The sequence below is a fragment of the Mustela lutreola genome, chromosome X (assembly GCF_030435805.1).
Source record: "Mustela lutreola isolate mMusLut2 chromosome X, mMusLut2.pri, whole genome shotgun sequence".
Classification (NCBI taxonomy): domain Eukaryota; kingdom Metazoa; phylum Chordata; class Mammalia; order Carnivora; family Mustelidae; genus Mustela; species Mustela lutreola.
The window spans coordinates 56774616-56796499 of record NC_081308.1 but is presented as its reverse complement, the minus strand read 5'-3'; the positions used below and the strand labels follow the sequence as shown (position 1 = coordinate 56796499).

The following is a 21884-nucleotide window of genomic DNA, read 5'->3' as shown; positions in this document are numbered from 1 at the left end:
AAACAGCAGCCATGCCCCTTCATTAGACAGACCATGGAGGAAATGAGCTTTCTATTTTAGTACCTTAAACAAACACTTCCTCCCTGTTTTTGCCCAAAGGGCCCTATATCTTCATTTTGCATGGGGCTTGTAAATTATGTAGCCAGCCCTGGGGACAGCTGTGCAGTGTCTCAATGACCCAGTGTGGGGAATGGCAGGAGCCTCCCTCCTTGATACAGTAGTATTACACAAGCCCCTGAAGCTGAAACAGAACTTCAGGATAAAGTCTAGGGGGGAGGTCCTCAAATTTCTGAGTCATGGGCTATCGTAAACAAAATATCAACAGCCGGGTAGCTTAGGCAACATACAATTTATTTTCTCATGGTTCTGGGCGCTGGAAGTCCAAGATCAAGGTGGCAATAGGGTTCGATTCTTCAAACGTCTCTCCTTGGCTTGCAAATAGCTGTGTTCTCCACTCTGTCTTCAAACGATTGTCCTTCAGTCTGTATTGTCTGTGTCCTAATCTCCTCTTCCTGTAAGCACACCAGTCCTGTTGGCTTGGTGCCCACCCCCAGTGAGCTCGTTTTCCCTTTATCACCTCTTTAAAAATCCCATCTCTGAATACTGCCACATTCTGAGATGCTGGGTGTTAGGACATCAACGTAGGAATCTGGGGGCATCCAACTAAGCCCATAACAATAGTCAAAACTGGATCTGAAACTGAAATTTAGACACATTTTAAAATGCTAAAAGTGTATATATATAATTTTTGTGGTAGGCCTGAGATGGTTGGTAGGCTGAGATGTATTTGTAACCTTTCAGGGAAACATCCTTTGGAATGATCAAAGAGAGCTTCTATGTAATTCCATACATCCACAATTAAACCCCAAGGCTTTCTAATTTGGAATTTGGATGTTTTGTCCTTGGTGGCAACCAAAACCAGCCTAGGGCTTTTCTTTTGTTTTGGCAGAAAAGTAGGAGGCAGAGGACTTGAGCATTTAGACATCTTGCTGCTCTTTGGTTTAATCATACTCTACTGAGTTGCCCGAAACTAATTAAGCTCTTGGCTCTGTAGAGGAGAGATGATGTTCATTACATGTCATTGGCCACAATGTTCCTTTCTTAAATTGTTGTTAACATTTGTGTTATTTTTCAGTATAAGAGAGAAGCTTTATCTTAGTTTGGGCTGATGTAACAAGAGCACCATAAACTAGGTGCTTTAAAGACATACTTATTTCTCTCAGTTCTGGAAGCTGGGAAGTCTACGATCAAGACCGTGGAAGATTCCGTGTCTGTTCAAGTGCCCAATTCCTGGGTCACAGATGACCATCTTCTCCCTATAACCTCCAAGGTGGAGGAGGCGAGGGATCTCTGTGGGGTCTCTCTCATGGAGACACTAATCTCGCCCATGACCTAAACCGCCCACCCTCATGACCTAAACATCTAAAACATCTCCCAAGGACCCCATCTCCTAGTTATGTCCCTTTGGACATTGAGTTTTCAACTTATGAATCCTGGAGGGTTACACTGTCTACAGTGAGCTTCATCAAACATCTTTTATGTTCAAGGCACTGTTTTTTGGCAAAATTAATCATTTCCTACACATCCTTTGAAGCAAGAGTATTTCTGCACTTTGCCTTCCTTTAGAACCTTTCTCTAGAGAGGATCCTAAAAAGTTCAGAAAAGACGCAGAAGAAACCTGTTGGTTAGCTCGTTTTTCACAGTAGAGCAGAAGTCATTTTGAAGCAGGTTAATCTTAGAAATCCAGGCGAAGACAATTCGCTTGAAAATCATCTCAAATGATCAGTTTTGTTAGTATGAGTAATAGTAACTATAAGATCAATAGAACAACTTTTTGTTCTACTGTGGGCCTACTGTGTGTTGGGTACCTCAGAGCACCTGAGTCGAACCATCTCGTGATCCTTTCAACAGCCCACTGAGGGTCACACTGTCTTCTCCTCCACGTTATGGATGAGCCGTAAGTCTGGGCCAGAAATGACACAACTTTCCCAAAGCCATATTGCTACTGAGGGGCCAGCTGGGATCTACGCCCACTCTGGTGCCAGAGCCTGTGATTGCAAACGTGGGCTGCACTAGCTGTTCAGAACAAAGGACTGTTCATGGGGGTGACACAGCAAACCTGTGAGACCCACCACCCTTTTCCCTAAGGTCATCCCGGTACAACCTGCAGTGATGGCCCGAGTTAAGCCTTCGAACTTGGTGCTGCAGAGGGCGTGTTTTAGGGACAAGATTGGTGTTAAGGGGGTCTAATGAAGCCCAGAGGGAATGGAAGGAAACAGGACTTGGGGAAATATCTGGGTCCCTGGAGCAGTGATCTCCTTTTATTACTGTGCACTTCTCTTTCACAAAAATACATACATACATACATACATACATACATACAAAAATATTTGCAGACATACCACCAATTTAAGCAAATTTTTGATAAATTATAGACTCTATTACTCTACTAAATTATTATGCACATTATAAATGACATGCAAAAGATAAACAGTTAAATGAATGACATGAAATATGAATAAAACTTATAATATTTTCTTCCAGCCCCTTACTGGACTATTTCTCAAACTCCCTTTGGAGAAGACTTTTTAAAGATTTGTTTATTTATTTATTGAGAGAGAGAGAGAGAGAGAGACAACACATGTGTTTAAATGTGAGTAGGGGGGTGGGGCAAAGGGAAAAGGAGAGAAGCAGACTCCCCATTGAGCGCAGAGGCCTCACTAGGGCTCAATCCCATGACCCTGAGATCATGACTTGAGCCAAACATTTAATCAACTGAGACACCCAGGTTCCCTGGAGAAGACTTTTTAAGAAAGAGATAGGACACTTGGATTTATAGCAATAATTCCTAGAATTAATCTTTAAAAGTGGGAAGATAGAAATTTTTTTTTAATTTTTAAAGATTTTTTTAATTTATTCATAAGAGATGGGAGGCAGAGGCAGAAGCAGGCTTCCCGCAGAGCAGGAAGTCCAGAGTGGGACTTGATCCCAGGACCTGGGATCGTGACCCGAGCTGGAGATAGACGCTGGAGATACTGATAAACCAAACTTTAGGGGAAAATACTGAACTTTACTGGAAAGATGAAGCAGAACAACAGCATATGGCAGCAACATGAGTTTTAGATAGCTGTTGGTCACCCAGAAGGCTTAAGATGGAGAGAAAAACAAAAGGCTGTAGTGACCCAAAATTTTCCGAGTTGTGTAATTTGACCCAGGAACTACCGGGTGACATAAAGATTTGTTTATTTAGTACACGGATAGCGCCATGTGGGGACAGAGCGAGGGGGAATGAGAATTCCATACAAACATGTGAGTGGCTCTTCTCCCATCTCCAGGGGGAAGGAAGAGATTGGGTTTACTCCAGTAAGCATGGTGATGAGTTGGTGAGGTAGGTTGACTAGATGTCTGGACACCTGAAAAAGCCAGCTAAGGGGGCTTCCTGGCCATCTTGTCAGTGTCTTATTGAAAGCTTGTCATGTGCAAGACTTTCTTTTAACAGGTTGCCAGGGGAATTGATGTACAAATCAGACTACCGGCCGCCATGTGTCATTGCTCAGGTGGTCCATGACACAATGTCCTGCAACTAAGGAGATGCACATAGCATTAAAGACATCGTTCTGTCTTTGTTATTTTGAAATTTAGAAAATATCTTATTAATTTGTTCACTCCAAAGAGGCAATTTATTGCTTACTATGACCGTCTTTTGGTAGAGGACACAAAACTGCTTTCTTTGTTATGAAAATCAATGTGTTACACCAATTTTCTGAAAGATGGAAATGAAGTACCTCCTTCCAGCTGGGTCAGGACATATGTGTACCCTATGTATTGGTTTTTAAAATAGAGTCCATTTACAGAATGTACATGTCTCTCAATACAGAAAACATTTGCTCACATTTATGTGTAGAATATTCCCGAACCTGGTCCAGGTTGCGGATGAAACTGTCACTCTGACTGGCAAGGCATAACAAAGAAGAGTTTTCCTGTAAACAATATGTGGTCATGGAAGGAATCAGCACTGCAATTCGTGGTTGATTCCAAAGGCTCTAAGGGGTGGTAGATACACAGGCAAAGTGGTGACTTTTGCAGAGGAAGCAGGCAGCAAAACAGGTTTGAGAGGGCCCTAAAATCTCCTCCTGTGGGATTATTGGCCATTGAGCTTGAGAAAGGCTATGGTGAAAACTTGAAAGAGCATCAGATCAAACCCTTGGCCACTGGAGGTTGAAACTGACATGAGCAGCACTATCTCTATTCTTGACCCAAGGCCATAGGATGACAAGCTTTGCTTTTTCAATGTGGCCTCATGTCTCTATACTGCCCTATAAAGAAATTAATACACATAAATGCTGAGAGTGTAAAGTGTAAGCAGAGCTCCCCTTGGCCATTTCCTAAGTTTTGTCCACTCCGAAGTGAGTATCACTGGTGAGTGCATTGCAGGAAATGGCCTTAATGATCAATGGCAGACCTCCAATCCAGAGTGACATAAAAAGTGACATAAAAAGCAATCTGCACCTCCTTCCTGATTTGTCTGTAATGAAACTTGCTTTCCTCAGGTCCCAGCATTCGAGGCAGATAAATATGTTCCCTTTCGTTGGCTCTTACTCATACTTCAGCAAGATTTCCCATGTGCTTTCCTTGGCTGGCTGGGAAACTGGACCACAATTTATGGCATCTTAGGGGACAGGCGTGTAGAATTCCAGTGGGATCCCGGAACAGAACCTAATTGGAGATTAGAGACCATTGCGGTGCAAAGCTTTTCTTTGAGATCGAAAGAGGTGCATGTTATGCAAATATTAGCAAGTGTAAGTTCACACTGTCTATTGAAAATTTATAGACTCATTATGGTCAAGAAGGCTGGAAGATAAGTAGATTTTGGGAAATATGCAGGTAAATTCAGGGAGGTGGCAAATTACCCCAGGGAAAGTAGAATTGTGAAAGAATATGGCCCAAACTTTTTAAAAAGAGTTTATTCATTTATTTGACACACAGAGAGCCAGAAAGCACAAGTGGGGGGAATGGCAGAGGGAGAAGGAGAAGCAGGCTCCCCGCTGAGCAGGGAGGCAAATGTGTGGGACTCGATCCCAGGACCCTGGGATCATGACCTGAGCTGAAGGCAGACACTTAAGCGACTGAGCCACCCAAGCGCCCCCTGGCTCCAATTTCCAAAGATGGTGTATGAGATACCTTTGGTGGGAAAGAATGAAGATCAGCAACTGTCCTTGATTCTGCTTCTCAGGAAGGCATTGTGATGTGGTGCCCAGGACTTTGGAGACAGACACATGCTTGGTGCCCTCCGGCTCTGCCGCTAACGCAACACCTTCCAGAGGGCAGCTGCAAGCACCGGGTGGCGTCACACAGGGTCAGACCAGGGAGGTACTCAGCCACGTACCCCTCCACCATCCTGCTGGGTTTGAAAGAGCGCTATCAAAGTCCCTGCTGCCAAAGTACCATCCAGAATGACATGTCCCATGGGGCATGCCGGCATTCCTTTACCCCTTCAGGTTATTGGCAGCAAGGCTGGAGATTTTTAAATTGCCTGGGAAAATGATAGCAAACAGCTCCAAAAAGGAGTTTCAAAACGCAGACTTCATACTATGTTTAGAGTACAATTCATTCATTTGGCAGGTACTGACAGGGTGCTTAAGTACCAGGTGCTGCTGCATTAGAAACGGACTTGAGAAGTTAACAGGAGGGGGCTCCAGCCCTCAACCAGCACAAAGTGGATCAATGGACGCATGTGACAGACAGAGCACTGTGACGGGGAGTACTAGGTGCTCTCTTAAGAAGGGTGTGCTAGGAGCTAAGGGAACACTCGGGGGGAGCCAGCACCAACACTCGGGGAGAGCTGTGGGAAACATGATGGATGCAGATGGCTCCACGGGAAACCAGAGAACTGCTCAGATCCCTGCTTAACAGCTCCAAGTGCCTGCTGCTTCAGAGTGGGGGCTGGGCAAGCAGGGAGCTGGGGTGGGCACAGCGATGCCTGAGTTCCAACCTGCAGCCCCTGCGCTGTTTCACCTGTCTCTTTAGGAGTACAATGACATAGGATGTCACCAACGGAGGATCTACCCCTGCATCCGGGTACTGGGAAAGCACGCGAGGGCTGCGGAGCTGAAAGCAAGAGTTGGTAGTTCCAGTAATGTGTGCAGGGTTTTAAAAACTATACACGAGGAAATATCTGGTCTTGTTTGCATGTGTTTGCATCATGCACAATTTTTAACTGCAATCCTCCTTTTACCTTCTTCCCTGTTGTTAAGACTTTCCTCTCCTCACCGCTGCCTTTGTCCCTAAAATACCTGTTGACAGCCTGGTGCTCATCCATGAGCTCATTCGCCTCTATCCACGCACGCATGGGGCTCTGTCACTGTTTAACAAATATGGGCTCATTTTTTCTACCTCTTGATCTAGTGCTTCCTGGTTAATAATCCCTCCTGCATAACGTCCTTGTTTTTATCTTCATTTTTTATAAAGAATGGCTGCTCACCTTTTATCAGGTGCCTTTATTTTCTATCAAATGCATTTATTGCTATGGTCTTAAGAGTTTTTTCACAGTTAATTTAGTGATGAGGTAAATCTTATTGATTTTCTGGTCTTGAGCTCCCTTTATTTTCCTGGAATGAATCCAAGTTGGTCTCAGGATATAGTCTTTTGATAGATGCTTGACTTCTGTTATTTGCTAACCATAGTTCAGTTTCTGTTAACTAATCTGTCCTATGCCAGATGTGTTAATAGCTTCCCCGTTCCTCCCTCTCAGGTTTGGGTATTAAAATTGTGCTCAGCTTCATCAAGTGAATTGACTTATTATTGCTTAATTGCCTGCTGCCATTTAACAGTAGAATGACAGCTATCCAGCTGCAAACCTGTCTGATCTTGGAACTCATCTTCTTAACTTTCCATTCTTGAATCATTTGGATGATTTGGTTTTCCTAGGAAATCATCGTTTCTTCTAGGTTATCAAATTGATTAGTATAAAGTGCCTTGCAGTTTAGTGATTCTTTTATATTAAGCATTTGCTTTTATATCTCTGTTCCCAATCCTTATCTGTTTTGCAACTCTCTCTCACCCTCTCTCTGACCCCTCCTCCCTGAAACCCCCCTTTCCCCATCCCCCTTCCCTCTCTCCCCACCTCCTCCCATACCCCATCTTCCCCCTCTCTTATCCGTAATAGGACATGTGAAGTGTTTTTTTCTATTATTTCATTAGTCTTTCATAGAAACAACTTTGAGTTTATTTGCCCCTCATATTTTTTATTGGTTTAAAAATTTATCTTTATTATAATTACTTTCTTTCTTTTGATTGAGCTGCCCTTTTCTGCTGGGTTTAAAAGAGTAGTTTCTTTTATTCAAAAAATGTTTGAAATTGAAGACATTTGACACTAACGTCTCCTTAGAGTATAACTTCTGGTGTCTTCTGTAAGTTTTGGTATGAAATAGTCTCCTTTCCATTGCTTTCAAGATTTTCTTCAGTCGTCTTATGACTTCTTCTTTAACTGAAGACTGTATTTCTTAACGTGTATGTAGTTTCAATTTTTTGGTTACCAGGTTATCTAATTCTGATTCTACTGGATTGTGATCAAAGAACTGTTCTTTAAATCTTTAATTTGGAAGGCTTGTAAAGGTTTCCTTTGTTGCCTAGTATGCAATTAATCTTTACAAAGATGGCTTTTCTTAGGTGTAAGAAAGAAATGTTTTCCGAGGGAAATAAGGATGTCTATTTTTTTTTAAGATTTTATTTATTTATTTGACAGACAGAGATCACAAGTAGGCAGAGAGACAGGCAGAGAGTGAGGGAGAGGAGGAAGCAGGCTCCCCGCGGAGCAGAGAGCCCGATGTGGGGCTCGACCCTAGGACCCTGGGATCATGACCTGAGCTGAAGGCAGAGGCTTTAACCCACTGAGCCACCCAGGCACCCCAGGATGTCTATTTTCTGTGTGTCCTTGTTTTTCCCTCCTTCTAGTAGATACTCCCATTTGAAAAGCTAAAATTTTACCTTGTTATTGCATTTTTAGAGTCCTTAGGTATTATGTTGTTAGATGTATACCTCCTTATACCTTTTACATCTTCTTTCCAAACTCTGCCTTTAAAAATGTCCCTCTTCATCTTAGTACCTATAACTTTAGACCCAACTTGTCTGTGATGAATTTTGCCATTCCGGCTTTCTCTTTTGCATGGTATCTCCTCACCTGATACATTCTCAATCCCTTTTGCATTTTAAGTATGTTTCTTGAACAACATGGATCTGTAACCCCCTGATAGGCGCTTTAATAGAAAAAGTCAGTCTGTACACATTTAAATTAATGATAAACAGTCATGATTTTATTCCTCCCATCTTATTTTGTTTGTTTTTATTTTCCCCATTTTTGATGTTTTTAATCAAGTTCATTCTTTTTCTACTTGATAAATATAGAAGTTCTTTGCATTTTTCGATGACAGCTTAATTGAGATATAATTCACAGGCCATACCACTCACCATCTAATGTGGACAATTTAATGGCTTTCACTATAGTAAACTATACTATACTGAACTACCTACACATTTTCATTATCCTCAAAAGAAAACTTTAGCCATCACCACCAGTATAAGGCAACCCCTAAACTACTTTCGGTCTCCGTAGATTTAGCTATTCTGGAAATTCCATATAAATCAAATTATGCAATATGTGGTCTTCTGTGACTGACTTCTCTCAATCAGCAGAATGTTTTCAAGGCTCCTCTGTGTTGTTGCACGTATCAAAATTCTACTCCTTTTCAAGGCTGAATAATATTCCACTGGCTGGATGGATCACATTTTATTTATCTGTTCATCAGTTGATGAACATCTGGGTTGTTCTCACCTTTTTGCTATTACGAATAACCCCTAAACCTTCATGCACAAGTTTTTGTCTGGGGATAGTTTTTTTCTTGGCTCTATACACAGGAGTGATATTGGTGTGTCATATGGCAACTCTGGGTTCAGCATTTTGAGGAGCTACTAAACTGTTTCTAATGTGGCTGTGCCATTTTCCAAGCCCACCAGCAAATTACAGGTTCCAGCTCTTCACATCCTTCCAACACCTGCTTTTGGGTTTTTTGATAGTAGCCATCCACGTGGGTGGGAGGTGGTATCTCCCCATGGTTTTGATTTGCATTTCCAGAATGATTAGGGATGTTGAGCATATTTTCACGTGCTTATTGTCCCATATATTTTATATATACCTTATATGTATCTTTAAATATATATTATATATTTTATTTATATTTAAATACATATTTAAGAATGTAAATATATTTACATAAATATGTTTATATAAATATATGATAATGTAAAATATATTTATATATACATTTATATATTAATGTATACATTTGAATATTGGAGAAATGTGTATTCAAGTTCTTTGCTCATTTTTTTAAAAGATTTTATTTATTTATTTGAGAGAGATTTATTGAGAGTGATCACAAGCAGGCTGAGAGGCAGGCAGAGAGAGAGGAAGAAGCAGGCTCCCTGTTGATCATAGAGCCCGATGCGGGGCTCGATCCCAGGACTCCGAGTTCATGACCTGAGCCGAAGACAGCAGCTTAACCCGCTGAGCCACCCAGACACCCCTCTTTGCTCATTTCTTAACTGGGTTGTCTTTTTATTTGAGTTGTAAGAATTCTTCACACAGCCTGAATGCATGTTCCTTATATATGACCTGCAAATATTTAATCCCATTTAGTGGCTTGTCTTTTGACTTTGTCAATGGGGTCCTTGGAAGCACAAAACTGGGACATTTTGGTTGAGTCCCATTTATTTGTTTACTATTTTTTTTAAGTTGCTTGTACTTTGGTGTTATGGCTGAGGAGCCATTGTTAGATTCAAGACCACTAACATTTACCTTTGTGTTTTCTTCTGAAAACTTTATCATTTTATTTTATTTTTATTTTTTAAAAGATTTTATTTATTTATTTGAGAAAGAGACGATGAGAGAGAGCATGAGCGAGGAGAAGGTCAGAGGGAGAAGCAGACTCTCTGTGGAGCTGGGAGCCTGATGCAGGACTCGATCCGGGAACTCCGGGATCATGACCTGAGCAGAAGGCAGCCGTCCAACCAACTGAGCTACCCAGGCATCCCGAACTTTATCATTTTAATGCTTACATTTATGTCTTTGATGCATTTTGGGTTATTTTCTCTGTATGGTGTGAGGCAGGACTCCCGTTTCATTATTTGCATGTGGCTGCTTGGGAGTAAAATACTGTTCTTACCCCCATTGAATTGTTTGGCACGCTTGTCAAACATTAGTTGACTGTAATTTATTTTCCTTTTTTTTTTTCCCCATTGAGGCATTTCATGTGCCATGTATATTATATTTCTAGGAAAAAGGAATCCAGGATTTTCCCTCCTGCCTGGAGTCTTCCTTCTTCATGGTGCATGATGCCAGAAAAAGTTTTCCATGCAGTGAAACCAAACTGAGGGGATGGAAATATTCTGCCACTTTTCTAGATCTTTCAGTTAAACAAGTCTAGGGCTGGTCATGCCACACTTGTTTAACTTGCCCGTGAGGCTCACAGCAGTTTTCCCAGCTCTGTGGTCATCAATAATTTCAAATTTGCCAATGTACTCATGCTTCGTCATCACAGTGAGGAAATGGGACGATGGCTTTGTTGCAGGGCCTCCTAAGAACCTGGCCTTCGCCTCCCCTTTCAGCAGTGTTAATGTTCTTGAGGGCATCTGTGGGACATTTGTTCACACTGTTACTGCAGCACGAAAAGATGGCAGAAAAAGCTTTTTTCCCTTTTATTAATATTTGGTCTTGTTCTCCTTCCCTTTCTCATAACCGAATGCGTATTTCCCCTCCGTCATTTGAAAACTGCATACTGTTCACCAGCTGTTTTCCCCAGAACGAGACCTTGTGTATCAAGAATCCTTATTTCACGGTTATTATACACAATCTTAAAGATTTATGACTGTCCTCTTATTTTACACATGCATACATACGAAGCACTAAATACGGACTTTATCTAAATGGCTAAATGTTGGCCAAGACAGAAGCCAGTTGTAGTGGGAACTTCTAGGATAAAGATATAGTCTGAAGTTTTTGTTCTTTAAAAAAAGCCTTCATGGGGCGCCTGGGTGGCTCAGTGGGCTAACGCCTCTTGCCTTCAGCCCAGGTCATGATCCCAAGGTCCTGGGATCAAGCCCCGCATCGGGTTCTCTGTTCAGTGGGGAGCCTGCTTCCCCCTCTCTCTGCTTGCCTCTCTGCCCATTTGTGATCTCTGTCTTTCAAATAAATAAAATCTTAAAAAAAAAAAAGTCTTCATATTTTATTAAAAATTTTAGGTGTCCAAATTCAAAAGGTTAACAATATAGTACAATAATAATAATAATAATAATATCATCTAATAATAATATAATAATTTCTCCTGCATAGTCACTGCTGCACACTAGTAAAATGAGATGTTTCTTTTCTTTTCTTTTTTTTCTTTTTTAAAGATTTAATTTATTTTATTTATTTGACAGACAGAGATCACAAGTAGGCAGAGAGGCAGGCAGAGAGAGAAGGAGGGAAGTGGGCTCTCCGCTGAACAAAGAGCCCGACGTGGGGCTTGATCCCAAGAGCCTGAGATGACCCGAGCCAAAGGCAGAAGCTTAATCCACCCAGGCGCCCCGAGATGTTTATTTTCATTTGGGATTATGGAGGGGCAAGGTGTTTTTGGCTCTCCTGCTGAAGTAGGGACTCCTGTCAGTATTGTCTCCACCTTTTTCCCTAATAGTAGCTCTGGAAGATGAAGACGTCCCTCCATCTCCCAGACATGAGGGTTTGACCAGAACATGGGATGGTATAAGCTCATTGACATAGTCTCATGAACTAAGCCCTGGTTTATTGGCCACAGTCGTTCTCCAAGTATTTTCAGGAGTAAACTTCAGGTGTTGCCCTTACTCTAATTTTTCTTTCTGAGATTTCTGACTGCAATCGCTACTTCCTGCAGTCACTCGAGGAGAAACGAGGCATGTGGCAGCGCAACAGTGTGTTTTTCTTTCAAGATGACAGAATCACTCTTGATTTCTATATGCATCTCGGATTTTCATATACGAACATGGATTTTGGTGTCTACCCTGAGGAGATGATACGTACAGTGTGAGGCACACCTGTATTCTCATGACACGTCACCTGGGTTACCCAGAACTTTCTGGGCCCGGCAGAAAGGCAGAAACCCGGGTGAATTCCTCATTGTTCCAGCAGGCTGTCAGCCCTCAAAGGCCTTCTGGATGTGTTTGTGCATCGCAGTGTCTGCTGTGTAAGATACAGAAAGAGCACAGTAGTTCAGGGGGAAAATATTTAGGAACACATTTTCCAGGAGGAACCAGGATTCAGTTTGGGTGACTCTTGATCATTTTTCATCTTCTGATGACTGAAAGTGCTAGTTAGTCTACAGTCATGGTTTTAACATGCATTTCGAATGTAATGTTAGTTTCCATCAACATAAAACTATAAGAACTGTCTTCCTAAAGGGCATTCGTGTAAGGCCCGTTATTTTCCAGCTTGATTAATGAAAACAAAATTTTTCTGTAATGCTTTCTTCCTACTCTGTATTAGTTTTCAGGACTGGATTGAAAGTGATTTATTGTGGATAGGGTTATACCTGCTCGTGGAATTTTTTTCTGTTCCTGGGTTTTTAAAGGTGGCAGAGTTGACTTTCTGATTTTAATTCATCTTCACTAGATGAAGAATTCACAAATAGGACTTTTTCTTGAAATAATCATAGCCTGGGGGCGCTTGGGTGGCTCAGGTCATGATCTCAGGGTCCTGGGATCGAGTCCCACATCGGGCTTCCTGCTCAGTGGGGAGCCTGCTTCACTCTTTGCCTCCCCCTCTGCTTATGCTTTCTCTAATAAGTAAATAAATTAATAACCTAAAAAAAAAAGAAGTTGTATTTGACTGGAGCTTCATGTGGAGTGACAGATCAACAGAAAGACAAAGGGATATGAGACAGGAAGCAATGAAGGAAAACACAGAGGCGCACAGTACAGACAGATGTTCCTCAGCATATGACGGCCTCGGATTCTAATAAACCCATTGTTCAGCTGGAAATCTCTTTAGTTGAAAATGCATGGAAAACACCTAAGCGACTGAACATCAGAGCTTAGCCCCGCCAACCTTAAATGTGTTGAGAACACTTACAGTATTGCACAGTTGGGCAAAATCCTCTAACACAAAGCCTATTTCACAATAAAGTGTCTGGTATCTCATGTAACTTACTGAACACTGCACTGAAAGCCAGAACAGGACGGTTGACCCTCGTGATCACGTGGTTTGCCTGGGGGCTGTGCTCACTGCCCCTGCCCAGCATTACAAAAGAGGACCCTACTGTAGATCGCCAGCCTGGGAAAAGATCCAAACTAAAAGCATATCATTTCTGCACTATTATAAAAAGTCAAAAAACCATAAACTGAACCAAGGTGAAGTCAGGGATCTTCTGTACCAGGTGTGTTAGGGAAGGTCAAGCGCTCTTGTCTGGCCAGGAACCATAGTGGTATGGGGGAAAGTTCCACAGTAGAAAGTTCTACAGCGGAGAACCACTAGGACTCAAGCACCAAGGGTCACAGGTTGCGCCAGGAAGACTGGATGATCCTCTGTGGGCGATGAGAAGCCACGAGCGACTCAGAAAGGCTGCAGAGCTCTGGGCAGGTGGGACAGCCGAGGGCTGCAATGAAGAGGGACAGGTGGAGCTGGGAGACCAGGTGGGGAGAGCCCACTACGCGCGAACAAAAGGCGACAAAGGTCTGGACTGGGATGACGGAGATGGTGGAAGGTAATGGGATATTCATCAAACAGAACTGGAAAGCCATGGAAATGAAATAAGAGAGGGAGGGAAAACCGAACATGACTTTAATTGCCATCAGTATAAAATGTGTTGAATTAAAATGAATTAGTATTTCTAGACCGATGATGAAATCACAATAATGGAAGGAAACCAATTTTGATTTTGAACCTTGTTAAGGAGAAAGTATAGACAAGAGAAAAGCAGAGGCTCTGGAGTCACACAAATGTCACCGTTGAGATTCGTCCCCACTCTTCATTCCCTTTCCCTGTAAACCCAGGCAAGCGACACCTGCCTCACAGCACTGGTAACAAATAGGGAAGAGCACACGTTCCCGGGTCAGACAGGACAGCCAGGGATCAGCGGCACATGAGGAGGTGACAGGTGGTCACTAAACTGAGCTCAGGTGCATACACAGCAGTTTACGTCACCTTGAGATGGCTCCTCCTGTGACCTCTCAAAGAAGGCGGCAGTGGTGAGGAACGAACTCCAGGAGCTTATTAGCATACATGATCTTCAGGCCGTCCGGATGAGACTCAACGATCTGCTCTACAATTACCTAGCAGAAGGAAGAGCGTTTTATTTTTATTTATTTATTTATTTGATTGTTTGTGGTTTTGTTTGTTTTTAAAGCACCTACAAGAGAAGTATGAACTATACACTACAGAGAAAAGAATCGAGTAAACCTTAAAAATGCACTTCGTCCTTCCTCCTCTCTACTCAGTATGCTTTCTAAACAGGAGGTAAGTAACAACGACACAAAAATCTAGGTCCAGGGATTTGGGAATACTGCTCCAACCCTGGGGGACACAGAGGCTGAGCGACAGAGACTGGCCTGAAGCTAAACATCACACACACTCATCTGCTTCCCTTCTGAGCTTAAAAGCGAAATACTGTATCTGCAGACAACAGCTCTGTACCATCTTCACCCTGGCCTATCCTCTACCGTCTCCAGAACAGGGAAAGGGCTGAGATGGAAAGTGATGGAAGAAAACACATCTTATTTTGCTTTAGTATTTTATTTTTTTGGTGAGGCTGAGTTGCAGGAGGTGAATGACAAGCATACAAACTTAAAATACAAACGTGGCCATAGTTCATTTAACGACACGGAAGCATAAAGTACTTCCCTAATTTAGCGTATTAGATTCAGGTCAATGAAAAGGGCATAAATTAAATACCTAAAATATTTTCATTTAGTGACAAAGAATAATGTGATCTTTTTCACCCCCACAGAGAGAGCTATGAACTATAATAGGATACATACAAAGAACTGACAGATCATTTACTTTTAGTAGTCCTAATGAAGCTGAGAAGATTACTGAAATTAATCCTTCAATTTCACTTCTATCACTGGGATACTGTCCCGTTTTAAAACTGGAAGCCTTTCATCCTGAAGTCATGGTGGGTAGCTTTATGCTTACCGGACAGAAAGAACACTCGCACTGGCAGGTGACTGGAAGAAAGCCCTCAAACGCTGAGACTGGTTTCATGACTTCTGTCAGCCTGAACTAGATGAAACCGACGCTCTCTAAATGGGAAGCTGCTGAGTGCTGGCGGACTCACACGGTGCAGCCCATACTCCGGCCGCTCAGAGGCAAGATACACTGACTCCCTGTATTTAACTGTATCCTCCTAGGTCAAGAACACTGGGTAACCAAGTTCTGGACTTAAGGTACTACCCTGCTAACTCGCCCTTAAAAGCCCTTTATCTTTGAATATTCCCTCCCTCCCACCTTCCTAGCCTGGCAAACTCCCCCATGGTCTTCAAGACTTAGGCCACATCAATTCTGCGAAGATGCCTCCCCTCACGGACTTTCCCTGAGCACAGAGCTGTCTTCCACCTCCTCCAGTGGGCATGGGCGCCTCGGTGGGGTCACGCTTTTCGGCAACTTCATTGACGTATAACTTAGGGAAATGGAAATTGACCTGAAAATGTTCTGATCCGTACCTTCTTCCTAGGCAAGTCCCTCACCCCTACTAAATTAAGATGATCCCTGAGCTATGGCATCACTGGAAGAGACCAGAGCGCATGCCTGATTCCTGGCATGCTGATGGGCACCAAGCAGGACCAACCTTTTCTTACAACCAGAAGAGCAGGAACTAGGAGCATCTTCAAGGAAGAGCCCTGAGCTCTCTCGCACCCAGTCAAGAAACGAAGCCAGATTAGATGCTCTGTGTTTGCGGAATGAGGTGTATGGGGGCACAAACCTCATCCATGTACGGTTTCACCAGTACTTGACCGACTAACGCCTCTGCATCCCGTGTCTTGTCAATTGTAGCGTAAGTCCGGAGGCAGTGCCATATGATGTCCACATTGGAAGTCTGAAGCCCTTCTAGCAGCAGGCCTCCCAGGGACTGCTGCAGCATGGCCATAATGTGGGCTATACGCTGCAAGAACAGAGAGACCAGGAAAGAAGGTCCAGGCAGAACAGTTTCTAAAAGCTCAAATATATGTGAATAATTTATATACATATGTGTTATACATATAAAGCGAGCCTCTAATTCTACCAGAATATATGTAAGATTAAAATCCCAACATTTCCTAGAGAATAAGAATCAATCTCTTCTCCCCATGATCGCTTGTTTGCTTGCTTGCTTGCTTGCTTGCTTTTTTTTGTTTAAGGTTTTTATTTATTTATTTGTCGAGAGAGAGCACAAGCACACAAGGAGGCACAGGCAGAAAGAGAAGCAGGCTTCCTGCCAAGCAAGGAGCCCAAGGTGGGACTCAATCCCAGGACCCTGGGATCATGACCTAAGCCAGAGGCAGTGGCTTAACTGACTGAGCCACTGAGGCGTCCCCTCCCTATGATTTCTTTGAAAGTAAGTCGGCTTCATCAAAGTGAAGTTTAGACAATTACTGAACGACAAAATGTTATTTGCCTCTTAAGCTACGGAGTAAATCTGACAAACGTGCATTTAAACCCAGTCAAAGGCTTTGGATAAATGAACTCTGACTACATCATATGATGTGTCAAGTTACATGAAATTCAGAATTAATTTTACTTGCACAGTTTGGAGACTACGCTTGTGTCTTTACACAAAATCTATCTAGCGTGACATAATGGAAGCAGGGTCCCAAGCAAGAGACACTGAAAAAAAAATTCAAAGCTAGCTTCAAAATCCTGTAGAGTAGCAATTATCAGGGGGCAATGCTAGGTCAAACCAAAATCATCCAGGAAATTCGCAAACAGCAAATTGAAAATCGAAACCAACACTTACTGGTCTTACTTTGTCCAGAAGAGGCAGGCCTTTGCTCTGAACAGCATGAAACTGTAACTGGTTAAATTCTGTGGCAATTCTCTCCAAAATCTCTCTAGTCCAGAGAGGGCTAGTAGAGACAATTAGAGAAGTGTAATTCCCAAAGTTAAAACCTGCCACCCCCACCGCCCCCCATGCCACCTGCACCTGCATGCCATCAATTTTCAGGACAAACTGTCTGTGCAGCAGGCCCCAGGTGCGAGGGGTGAGGAGTGGGGAGGTCGTAGAAGCCACCGACACGGCCACAGGGCCCAGGCAAGGGGATGGAGCTATTTTAGGTCAGTGTGGGTACAACTGCATGTTTCCACCACGTTCCTCGGGCTCTCCCATTCGTGCCCTTCTTCTCCCTTCTTTTCCCATTCTCTAACCCCCTCCTCTCTCTTTCCCTGTCCTACCGTTCATACCCGCATCCCCCTCTTCTTCTCTGCCTGCCTCATTCTCCCTCCCAAGTACCTCCCCAGTACTAACTACTGCTGTCTCCTCAATCAGCTAAAACTGACCACCTAGCAGCAACCTGGGAAATCGCTCAGAGCAGCGGACTCCAAGTTTACATTTACCCAAGGGCAGAAAGAGCAAGCTCGGTGCTCCGGGAGCTGGTGAGAAATCACTCACAGTGCATCTGCCATCAAGTGGACTGGATACACTTCCCTCTTGCCCCCCACATTAGAAAGCGTCAACCCCATTCAAAAAGAAGCTGAACAGTGAAAGAAAAAAAACAAAACAAAACAAAACACAACAAAGGCTCCAAAGCCCCTGCTGGGCTCTATGAGGCATCCCACATCTGAGGATGGGCAGTCAGGTAGTGAGGAAACACACTGTAAGGAAACCCAAAATGTCTGGAGACCTGCCACGGTGTGCCCCGTCCCAGAGCATCAGAACTGGTGTGGAGGGAAGGCAAGCGCTCGGCACGACCAACGCCGAAGCCTAATCCCAACCTCTACTGATTGATCCCATGCGCATTTCCTATTTATCCTTATCTCAGCATTTCTGGGCCTGGCAGAGCATGATGGATTTACCGTGCGCTGACGCTGCTCTGGCTTTCCTGACTCTAGAGCTCAGAGCTGCTCTTCTGGAGAAAAAAGTCCTCCAAGGTAATTCTGAGCAAGAAAGCGCACAATGTCTGTTTATCAAGGACAGTGTTGCAAAGGGACAGGATTGTAGACACAGAGCTCACCGAGGTGTTTCTATCCGAGGAGCACAGCAGCAACAGCAAAGACGGGAAGAACACTGGAGGGCCAGCTCCCCAGGGGCCGAACGTGGACATGGCTGGAGGGGCTGCAGGCGCTGCCAAGGGCCGCAGCGAAGCAGAGCCGCGGGAGACACACAGGCTGCAGAAGGGCCGCGTACAGACTGTCTGCTAAGTGTGGACGAACGGGGGCAGAAGCACGAGTGCTACGGGCTAGAGACACAAGCACAGTGGAGGCTGACCACTTAGTTGAATGCCTTGATGTGAAAGGGGGCAGACACCTAGGACCAGAGAATCGCTTCCTTTGGGATGTGTCCGTTCTTAATGTCCATCATGAGACATGTGGAGCATATGGTCTCTCAAGTTCCTTCCAAATCTAAAACCTTAATTCCTAAAATTTAGAAACCTAACTCCGCCTGCAGGGGGAGGGACTGTTAGCCTCACACAACAGAGCACGCAGGGCACCAGGCGACCTTGACGCAGGCAGCCCAGCTGGCATGTGCAGGACCAGCCCGGGCTACTCCCACTGCAGCACTGTGCGTCTCACGGTGCTGACAGGACCTAACTACTCATTTTCTGAGTCACTCATCTACCCTGGCTGACTGAAAATTCACACCAGGAAGGGAACAAGACAATCACAGTATAACAAAGAGAGCCATCATCTTTTTCCTATTTCATAAGCTTTTTCTTTCCTGTTTGTAAATTTCAACTGGATGTGTCCTATACTGTTTCATAATAATATAATGCTGGTGCAAAATACATCAATGGTAATACTCTGGGCATGTCTAGGAAAAAATAAATGAGATGGAGAAAAACCAAGATGAATGGTAGGTATGCCTTAAAGATCAACAGGACTTTGCTAGTCCTCAGGGAAGGTGATTCCAAATATACTTTTCCACTGCAAGCATAAGGACGTGTTGGAACTGTGGTCTATAACCAAAGGGTTTATAGGAACGTGTTATAGATTTCACCATTTCATGCTCTCCACTCTCCTGGAGCTACATTCTAGCCACAAACCTGGATTTTCTTCTTGTTCATAAATGAATTCTAACTAAGCCATCCCCGCCTAATTAGACTGGATGTGAAGTATTAATTTATGTGCTACTTAGTTTAAAAAAAAATGCTTACCTGCTTGCTTCTAGTGCAGAGGTTTCTTTAGAACTTTGTGAATTTAAGATTTTTTCAGTCTTTTCAACTGATCAAATAACTTGTATAAGCCTCAACACACACATCTATAAAAATAAAAATTAAGCAAACAAAAAACGTCACCATCTTTACTCTTAATCATCTTTATTTCCCATGCTAAATGCAGGAAAATATAAGACCAAAAGTTAACTTCAAATATATAGGGCATGCTATATTTTGAATATTTCTATGAAACACAGAATTCTCAACAATATAAATCTTAGTTCTAGAATAAGCATACTTCCATATTCTATTGCAAGTCTATAGAAAAAAAAAAATAAACCCGACTTTGCTTTCTCATATTCTATACTCTTATTTCTTCTTTTCCCCATCCTGAATCTTTCTATGGGCATTTCTTTCCTATTTTTTTAAAAAGTTTGTTTATTTGAGAGAGAGAGAAACTGCATGTGCACATGCAGGGGAGGGGCAGAGGGAGAGAGAGAATCGCGAGCAGATATCCTGCTGAGCACAGAGCTCAATGCGGGGCTCAATCTCATGACCCTGAGATCATGACCTGAGCCAAAATCAAGAGTCGGACGTTTAACCAACTGAGCCACCAGGCACCCCTCCATTTGTTTTCTTATGGCCCTTTATTCATGTTTTAACTTTGGCTTCCGATCATACTGACCCTCTCAGTTTACATGTGCATATACCTATATACCCAAGCACCAAATCATTAAAGACCTTTTACACTACAAATATTATCAAAGAGGTTGAGGAACATTATGAAAACTCTCATCCTAAAAGAACAAAAAATACAAAGTCATCCATTCAATAAATAGTTACTGAACACCGCTGGGAGCTCGACATTCATTCCGACGGGGGGTGGGGGAGGAGGGGGGACACGAGAAAATAAAGCAAGAAATACACCCTGCTCTCATAAAGCTTACTGTTTTGTCTGGAAGCGCATGACAAGCATTCTTTGGATAAAAGCTGTGAGGAGATCCAGAGGCGAATTAAATAGAAGGTCCCTCAAACAGGCTTTCTTCCCACTGAGATTTTAACAAATATGCTAATAATACACATAGAAAACATTGTACAGAGCAGCAGGCGAGAGTCAGAAGCCCAGACTCCCAATGCCCGCTGTACCCCTACATCGTTATGATCATGAATGACATCGGGGACACTTGAAACTGGAGATAGCACTAAGGGGCACACTCCCGGGGTGATCCCTCAGATGTACAGAGCCGTTGCCTGTCTCACACACCTGAAACTAAGCCAACACCGCATGCTAACTACTGGGAATCGAAAAAATTAAAGTGAACACCAGAACATAAAGAACACAGGATCAGAAAATAACAACAAACCTATGGCAGAATCCTGAGTTTGCTTTGGAAAGCCCACTTCTCCCCTAGTCTCTAATATAGGCCTATTTTCTTTACAGGGCCGCTGACAATTTATACAGTCGTTACCTGTCAAGCGCTGCACCGACAACAGTTATCACTGTTTCTTGTTCTGGAAAAAGTGGGTGATCTTGAGATCGTGTGGGTACCTCTAAAATTCTGTCTTATTATTTCAGGTAGATAACGTGACATAATGCATAAAATGCACATGCGTGAGAGCTTTGAAAAAAAGCTGAATAGTGCTGACAAGTTCGCGGAGACAAGAGGAGAAGGCTTCAACTGGCATGTAGCATAAGAAATCTACTGGAGGGTACCTTTTTCTTCCTTATGTCCTCTTGTTTACACATTCGTTCATCTACTGCCCGAATTCCTTAACTGACAGATGACCTGAGACTCTTTAAAAGAATAATAAAGAAAACGTATTACAGACATTGTTTTGTCACATTATCAAGTTCCTACATCTCATTCAATTCCACAGAACTTAATACCTGTGCACCAGTACTATGCAGATACTGACAAAATAAAATGATATACCAGACACAGTTACTGTTGAGGGGACTCATGATCTGGGGGCATAATGACACGAAGGCAGGGTCGCATGGCCAGAAGAAGAATGACACATATACAGTGAAAGTTATGGGGATGAGGGGGCTTAGAATGGAGAACAGATAATATGAAGCAAAGTACAGGAGAGTCTGGAAATGCGACGGGGCTCGAATCGGACTCTGAAAGCCATGTGTACACAGCTGCCGAGGTGGGGAGGGGATGGGGAGCAGATATAAGTGCAGACACACTCATGGGCAGGGGCAGACAGGCACACAGCCATGTGCACTGCAGGCTTCCTTCTGGAGAGAAGCAGAAATAGGAATGGAGGGCCAACTTCACTGAGATGAGGTCTTTGGATTCTGCATATTTTGGAGAACGGGAGAATGTCAAAGCACTGATGCATGACGATGAAATGTGGGTATGGAAATACCAGGAATCAAGAATGAAGAACAGAAGACCAGAAAAAGGCAGAGCGCAGAGGTGGAGAAACATGTCCAGAAGCTAATGAATAAGAGATAATTAGGAATTAGGGCCAAAACAAAGGTTAACAGAAACAACTAGAATGAAGTAGGCATATCACAAAAATTC

The 21884-nt window shown here is 43.2% G+C and overlaps 1 protein-coding gene and 2 long non-coding RNA genes across 3 annotated transcripts; all 3 read right to left on the bottom strand.

The window, feature by feature from the left end:
* Positions 1–339: 339 nt before the first annotated feature.
* LOC131821109 (uncharacterized) lies at positions 340–14360 on the bottom strand. The gene is made up of 3 exons (XR_009349831.1): positions 14210–14360; positions 5182–5398; positions 340–699 (listed from the first exon to the last, which is right to left on the bottom strand). It is a non-coding gene; the product is annotated as an uncharacterized LOC131821109 (long non-coding RNA).
* A 281-nt stretch (positions 14361–14641) lies between these two features.
* Positions 14642–17261, bottom strand: LOC131821107 (conserved oligomeric Golgi complex subunit 2-like). Its single transcript, XM_059156865.1, has 2 exons — positions 16998–17261; positions 14642–16166 (listed from the first exon to the last, which is right to left on the bottom strand). The coding sequence occupies exons 1-2, from the start codon at positions 17187–17189 to the stop codon at positions 15942–15944; spliced, it is 417 nt and encodes a 138-aa protein (XP_059012848.1). The 5' UTR covers positions 17190–17261; the 3' UTR covers positions 14642–15941.
* A 22-nt stretch (positions 17262–17283) lies between these two features.
* LOC131821108 (uncharacterized) lies at positions 17284–21565 on the bottom strand. Its single transcript, XR_009349830.1, has 3 exons — positions 21065–21565; positions 19351–19454; positions 17284–18435 (listed from the first exon to the last, which is right to left on the bottom strand). It is a non-coding gene; the product is annotated as an uncharacterized LOC131821108 (long non-coding RNA).
* Between the last annotated feature and the right edge of the window lie 319 nt (positions 21566–21884).

Bases quoted from the DNA above. Each gene is read 5' to 3' on its own strand.
- LOC131821107 (XM_059156865.1), bottom strand. From the start codon at position 17,189: ATGCAGGTGCAGGTGGCATGGGGGGCGGTGGGGGTGGCAGGTTTTAAC. The intron at 16,167-16,997 runs GTAAGTGTTGGT...CTGTTCTTGCAG, and splicing joins TTCTGGACAAAGTAAGACCA to CGTATAGCCCACATTATGGC.